Genomic DNA, 7,500 nt, shown 5'->3' on the forward strand with positions numbered 1-7,500 from the left:
AGAAGTGTGTGTGTGTAGCAGAAGTGTGTGTGTGCAGCAGAAGTGTGTGTGTGTAGCAGAAGTGTGTGTGTGTAGCAGAAGTGTGTGTGTGTGTGTGTGTGCAGCAGAAGTGTGTGTGTGCAGCAGAAGTGTGTGTGTGTAGCAGAAGTGTGTGTGTGCAGCAGAAGTGTGTGTGTGTGTGTGTGTGTGTGTGTCCAGTCCTGCAGGAGTGTTGAAGGAGTCTTCTTCCATGACGGTCTTCATGTAAAAGGCGTCTGATCCGACCTTCACGTCAGGGTCCTCTGTCGCCCCCCGGTGGTGGAACAAACCAAACTCTGTTTGATGTGCAGAGTCTCTTTGCACCTTTAAGAAAAAGATAAAGAGCCTGTGACCTCCATGATGATTACAGCTGTCGATGCTGTCGTTGGTGAAAGAGCGAACCTGCTGGATCACCTCAGCTGAGCCCATCCATCCTCATCATAAGAACATTATTTACTATACTTCCCAGAGGAGAGCCCAACACAGCCAGACCAATCAGAAATCAGCTGATAGAAATGACATCTGGAAAAGTCTTTGAGCAGAGTGAGACCTCCGTCTGAAATATTTCATCTTTGTTCAACCAAAGAGAGAAAATAAAATCTGTTATTGTCCTTTGAGTCATGTGAAGGGAAATCCCTTCGTTCTCAGACGGGCCTGTTTCAGATTGTCGGGCAGACAGTGAACGCACCACAGACAAACTTACAGCTATATGCCGACCGCCAGGAGAGAGATGGTAGCAGTCATAGAGCTGGAATGTACTTCCTGTCATTCACACACACACACACACACACACACACACACACACACACACACACACACACACTCAGATCTTTAAGTCCTGATGACATCTGAACATCAGCTGTTTGAGTATAAAGTCAGAAGTCCAGATGTGTTTGTTTCCTGTCTGCCCCCAGTGGTCACCTGACGTACTGCAGGATGCTGCTCGCCGTAACCACCGACTCTGTTTCTGTTTTCAGGTCGTCATCGTCCATACGCAGCTCCGGCCGCTCCACGTCCATCACTGGAACTAAATCTCCCAGAATGCACTTGTCTCCCAGCAGAGGGGGCGGGGCTATCTGGTCTCTGCAGCCGGATCAGGTGGACAAAGTGTTCCAGGCGCTACGTAAAGGACTCAAGTACGTGGCACACGCCAAACAGCTGCGTCACACGCTGAGAGTCCAAACATGAGAAAACACAACAGAGTCGTAACTAAGCTCCGCCCACATCACGCTTTAAGACCGACATATTGATTCCACAGCAGAGTCATAATGGTCGCCCAGTCTGTTTGTTCACATTCGCCCTGTTTCTTGATGGGGGGGGGGGGGCAGCACTGTGTGTGTGTGTAAAGCTCCTGCTGAGCCGTGCTCTCTATCGATCACCGTAATGATCTGAAGGCGTGATGGCGCTCTGCTGTCGACGCCGTCACGCCTCATGACCACACGTCCAAAGTCTTCATCAAAACTACGATGCTAAGATTTCTGCTTCACGTTAGCTTAGCCTGGTTCATTAGCATGACGAACCTTCGTTAACGTCATCATGAAGAGCCGGGACGTGAGCCCACGTCATGGCGTGCGGATGGCGTGCGGATGTTTGACTGTGGTCTTTCCTTCAGGGAGTTTCTGGAGGGTCACCAGGCTGAGATGGACTTCCTGTCGTCACAGCAGAGAGAGACGAAGAGAAACTCCCGGCTGGTGAGGAGACAGAGAGCAGGCTGGACGAGTTCAGTGCAGGCGGATCATTAAATGCTGATGATGTGTTTGTGTTTGTTTCAGGCCTTCCTCTACGACCTGGAGAAGGTAACATCTGCACCGTCACACAAACAAACAACAACAACAACAACAACAACAACAACAACAACGAGGAAGCTCAAACTAACACGTCTCGTCCTTCCACAGGAGATCAGAGCGTTAGAGAGATACATACGACGACTAGACTTTCAGATCAGTAAGGTAAACTGTCTGAGTGTTCAGCTGCTGAGTGGACGGGTCGGGGAGACGGCAGTCTAAGTGTGTGTGTGTGTGTGTGTGTGTGTGTGTGTGTGTGTGTGTGTGTGTGTGTGTGTGTGTGTGTGTGTGTGTGTGTGTGTGTGTGTGTGTGTGTGTGTGTGTGTGTGTGTGTGTGTGTGTGTGTGTGTGTGTGTGTGTGTGTGTGTGTGTGCGCAGGTGGAGGAGCTGTACGAGACGTACTGCGTCCAGTGGCGTCTGTGTCAGGGAGCGGTGAACATGAAGAGAGCGTTCTCTCTGTCCCCGTCCAGCCGAGCGTCCAGAGACAGTCTGCTGGAGCTCAACCGCAACCACAGACTCAGCCTGCAGGTACGCACGCCACGGTCACCTTTTCTCCGTGTATCACATGGTCACATGGTCACATGGTCACATGGTCACACAGAGGGAGCCAGGCTAACGTGTTAGTTAGCTCGTCAGATGCTACAGTGGCTGACTGAAACACACCGCACACGTCAGACGACACGATGCAGCGACGGCTCGACTGCAGAACACAGAAACAGGTTCTGGTTCTGGTTCACACAGAAACAGGTTCTGGTTCTGGTTCACACAGAAACAGGTTCTGTTTCACACAGAAACAGGTTCTGGTTCACACAGAAACAGGTTCTGGTTCTGGTTCTGTGTGAAGACGCAGACACCTTTAAAGAGAGGAGCAGCTGTTCTCTCTGCAGGATTTATCCCAAAGCTCCAAACATCCCACAGTGTGCATGTGGTCACACACACACACTCACACACACACACACACACACACACACACACACACACACACACGCCTGTGTTACAGACAGAGGTCATGACCTCTAAGCTCCCGTCTGTAGAGATGTGAAGACAGACGGGTCAGCAGAGGTCAGCTGATGGAAACATGGCTGCTGCTCCGTCTTTAAAATGATCCGTTTTCACAGCGTCAGCAGGATGCAAAGTGTCTGCTGGTGGAGCTTATTATCAATATTATCAATATTATCAATATTATTATTATTATCAATATTATTATTATTATTATTATCAATATTATCAATATTATTATTATTATCAATATTATTATTATTATTATTATCAATATTATTATTATTATTATTATCAATATTATTATTATTATTATTATCAATATTATCAATATTATTATTATTATCAATATTATTATTATTATTATTATCAATATTATCAATATTATTATTATTGACTTTATCGATGACCTTTGACCTGCTGATAGTTTCGACAGGTGTTTGTCATGGTTGGATTAAAGGCTCTGATATCTTTCTTTGATCCGTCCGTACAGAGCTGAAGTGTTTATTATCAAAGATCTATAACGAAGACAGGATGCTCACTCAGCTGAGTGATGATCCATGTAGCGCCCCCTGCTGGTGACTAGATGAAACACATCAGAGAGAAAACAAACATCTGCTGCTAAAGACTCTTTAACAGTTTCATTGTTCTGAAGGTGACCTTTGACCTTTGACCTCTCTGTGGACGTGACAGAAGGTGACACACAGAAAGTTTCATTCTTTGACTTCTTCTTGATCTCCGCTCGTCCCCAACGTGTCCTCGCTGCAGGACATGTCCGCCATGGAGGGAGAGTTAGAGATCCTCCTCGGAGAGCTGCACATCAAGATGAAGGGTACGCACACACACACACACACACACACACACACACACACACACACACACACACACACACACACACACACACACACACACACACACACACACACACAGCTCATCAGCTCTCTCTCTCTCTCAGGTCTGATCGGCTTCGCTCGTCTCTGCCCCGGAGACCAATACGAGGTGAGCTCACCGCCGACTGTGAACAAACGCTATCATTCACGCCGTTAGGTCATCAGTATGATGTCATGTCTTGATGATGTCACACGGCCAGGTTGTGGTGCGGTTGGGTCGTCAGCGATGGAGGATCAGAGGAAGGATCCAATCAGACGACACACAGTCATGGGACGAGGAGGAGATCGTCTTCCTCCCACACTTACACCAGAACTTTGAGATAAAGGTCCCACACACACACACACACACACACACACATACACACACACACACACACACACACACACACACACAGAGACACACACACACACACACACACACACACACACACACACAGACACACACACACACACACACACACACACACACACACACACACACACACAGAGACACACACACACACACACACACACACACACACACACACACACACACACACACACACACACAGAGACACACACACACACACACACACACACACACACAGAGACACACACACACACACACACACACACACAGAGACACACACACACACAGAGACACACACACACACACACACAGAGACACACACAGAGACACACACACACACACACACACACACACACACAGACACACACACACACACACACACACAGAGACACACACACACACACACACACACACAGACACACACACACACACACACACACAGAGAGAGACACACACACACACAGACACACACACACACACACAGAGAGAGACACACACACACACACACACACACACACACACACACACACACACACACACACACACAGACACACACACACACAGACACAGACACACACAGAGACACACACACACACACACACACACACACACACACACTGTGGGATCCACATGTTTTGTGGTTCTGTTGGTACCTGCAGGTGTCGGAGGCGAAGGGTTTGGGTTGGCTGCTGGTCGGCACGGTGACGTGTGCGAGCGCTGACTTCTTCGTGGCGAGGCCTCAGCTGATGTTGGTGGACATCACGGAGCTGGGAACCATCAAGCTGCAGCTGGAAGTCACCTGGAAGTACGGACGCACACACACACACGCACACGCACACACACACGCACACACACACGCACACACACACGCACACACACACGCGCACACACACACACACACACGCACACACACACGCACACACACACGCGCACACACACACACACACACACACACACAATCTGAGCAGGTGACCTCTGACCTCGGACGTGCGGCTCCTCGCTCCGTCCCATGCTCGTGTCATCAGGTCATGACTCACATGAACGCTCACGCAGCGCAGACGGATGACGAGGTCACATGACATCAGAGACCTGCAGAGATAAGAAAGAAAAACAGACACTCGCCTCATTCTGCCTCTAACCTGAGCCAGCTGTCCAGAGTGTAAAACACACACACACACACACACACACACACACACACACACACACACACACACACACACACACACACACACACACACACACACACACACACACACACACACACACACACACACACACACACACACACCCCTGCACCATGACAGAACACATTCCAGGGTTTAGAGAAGCCAGGTGGAGGACGTTTCATGGATTCTTACAAACTTCTGCTGATCCTTCAAACGAGTTCTGTGTGTGTGTGTGTGTGTGTGTGTGTGTGTGTGTGTGTGTGTGTGTGTGTGTGTGTGTGTGTGTGTGTGTGTGTGCAGCCCGTTCGACAGCTCTGAGAAGATCAGGCCGCTCTCCGTCAGCAGGCAGTCGGTGTCCAGCAGGAAGAGTTCCGTGTACAGCTGGACGGCGCCGAGCACGCCGTCATTCTCGGAGAAATACTTCATCGTGAGTGAACGCTGCACGTCGTCCGTTTCTTCAGTCACAGGTCACTGATGAGGAACGTTCTCTTCCTCTTCCTCAGTCGATGGTTCGTGAGCTGAAGGATGGAGACGGCTCGCTCCCGTCCCTGCTGCCAAACAGTCGACACAACAGAGGGGGCGTGTCCCTGATCAGCTACCTGTCCAACCCCTCACACTCCTCCATGACACCTGGCCACAGCTCTCAGAGCCCCTACATGCTCAGGTGAGAAACACCTGTTCTGCTGGTCTCCTGTAGTGTTACGATGCTCCATCAGGAGGTAAACGTATGTCGGAGTAATCCCAGCATGAGTCTGCAGAGGGCGCTAAACCGCTTCAGTCCTGAAACCTCTTACAGAGACTCTCTTCTCCCAGCTGCCCTCCCCTGGCAGCCCTGCAGCGTTGTGCCCCACAGAAGGGCTTCTAGAGAGCGGGCCAATCAGAAGAAAGTGGACACGGCAGGGGAGGGGCCTTAAAGAGACAGCAGCTGAACTTGTTAATGCTGACAGTAAGATATAGAGTCATGTGATTTATTATTCTCCACAGTCTGACGCAGGCTCACAGCTTCCCCTCCACCCACAGTCAGGGCACCAGTCTGGGGGGGAGTCAGACTCAGCTGTCCCTGGAGGAGGAGGAGGGCTCTCTGGAGGTGTCTGAGGAGGAGGAGGAGAAGGACGGAGAGGAGGAGTGGCGTGTGTTAGATACTCTGTCTTCACCTGCAGAGAGTAAAACAGGATCTCTGCTCGCTCTGCACATGTGAGCATCGACACTTTCAAACTGCTGCAGGTTGTGAAGCTTTCATTTTCACACACCGTGTGTGTGTGTGTGTTTGTGTTGTGCAGGTCGAGCACTCCCGACATCCTCAGAAAGAACACGACAGAGCAAGAAGCAGAAACATGCAGCGCAGCGCTGAGACACAACTCTGTCTGTGTGCAGGTAAGAGACTCACCTGTAGGTTCTTCACAACGAGCCGGGTCTTAAAGGCAGCGTGCATCATTTCCTCCAGATCCACGTTTCAGGATGTTGGTTGAAACTGTCTTTAGGTCCTGAAGGAAATGAATAACTCAGGTTCTCTGAAAAAGGAACAAAGAACATCCATCATCTGTTTGTCTGTAAAAACTTCAACCTGCCACGAGGAACCGATCTGCCTTTTAGTCAAATACAATGAAATGAGAAACATGGTTGGTCTTTCCATGATTCACTTTTTCACGTTTACAGTGTTGAATCATTTTGACAGTTTTTATAAATGTAAATGATTCGACTTTTAATTACCTTCAACAATAAGCAACCAGTCGTTCACTCTTTCATGTTTGTTCCAGGACTCTCCAGAGTGTCAGTCCTACTCCGTCCCTGTCTCGCCCTCTCCTCCAGCTGTGACCCCTCCCTCACCCACCACAGATGCTCCGCCCCCAGGGAGGCCAGGACCCAACGCCGCCCAGCAGAGGGCCCAGGCACTCAGACTGGGAGCCCTGATCTCAGAGCTGGAGAGAACTTTACAGAACCAGAAGAGCTCAGAGAAAGTGCTGAGAGCGCTCGACCACCAGATACTACACCTGGCTACCATACTGAAGGTACTCAAACACACCTGGCTACCATACTGAAGGTACTCAAACACACCTGGCTACCATACTGAAGGTACTCAAACACACCTGGCTACCATACTGAAGGTACTCAAACACACCTGGCTACCATACTGAAGGTACTCAAACACACCTGGCTACCATACTGAAGGTACTCAAACACACCTGGCTACCATACTGAAGGTACTCAAACACACCTGGCTACCATACTAAAGGTACTCAAACACACCTGGCTACTATACTGAAGGTACTCAAACACACCTGGCTACCATACTG

General features: G+C 49.7%; 1 protein-coding gene across 2 annotated transcripts in view; it reads left to right on the top strand.

Annotated features, from left to right (window-relative positions):
- Positions 1 to 6: 6 nt before the first annotated feature.
- Positions 7 to 7,500, top strand: part of ripor3 (RIPOR family member 3) — a 13,896-nt gene continuing 6,402 nt past the window's right edge. The window contains exons 1-15 of one of the 2 annotated variants that reach the window (XM_079341621.1): positions 7 to 561; positions 996 to 1,154; positions 1,631 to 1,709; positions 1,791 to 1,814; positions 1,914 to 1,967; positions 2,181 to 2,330; positions 3,570 to 3,633; positions 3,757 to 3,800; positions 3,892 to 4,017; positions 4,700 to 4,845; positions 5,507 to 5,633; positions 5,710 to 5,870; positions 6,191 to 6,400; positions 6,487 to 6,580; positions 6,964 to 7,215. In XM_079341621.1, coding sequence (XP_079197747.1) covers positions 1,060 to 1,154; positions 1,631 to 1,709; positions 1,791 to 1,814; positions 1,914 to 1,967; positions 2,181 to 2,330; positions 3,570 to 3,633; positions 3,757 to 3,800; positions 3,892 to 4,017; positions 4,700 to 4,845; positions 5,507 to 5,633; positions 5,710 to 5,870; positions 6,191 to 6,400; positions 6,487 to 6,580; positions 6,964 to 7,215 — 1,626 coding nt within the window. In that variant the 5' untranslated portion in view covers positions 7 to 561; positions 996 to 1,059. Of the gene's footprint in view, positions 562 to 995; positions 1,155 to 1,630; positions 1,710 to 1,790; positions 1,815 to 1,913; positions 1,968 to 2,180; positions 2,331 to 3,569; positions 3,634 to 3,756; positions 3,801 to 3,891; positions 4,018 to 4,699; positions 4,846 to 5,506; positions 5,634 to 5,709; positions 5,871 to 6,190; positions 6,401 to 6,486; positions 6,581 to 6,963; positions 7,216 to 7,500 lie in introns of those variants that run through there. The other variant, XM_079341622.1, reaches the window with a different exon arrangement.

This window comes from Symphodus melops, assembly GCF_947650265.1.
Source record: "Symphodus melops genome assembly, chromosome: 4".
In the NCBI taxonomy this organism is placed as follows: domain Eukaryota; kingdom Metazoa; phylum Chordata; class Actinopteri; order Labriformes; family Labridae; genus Symphodus; species Symphodus melops.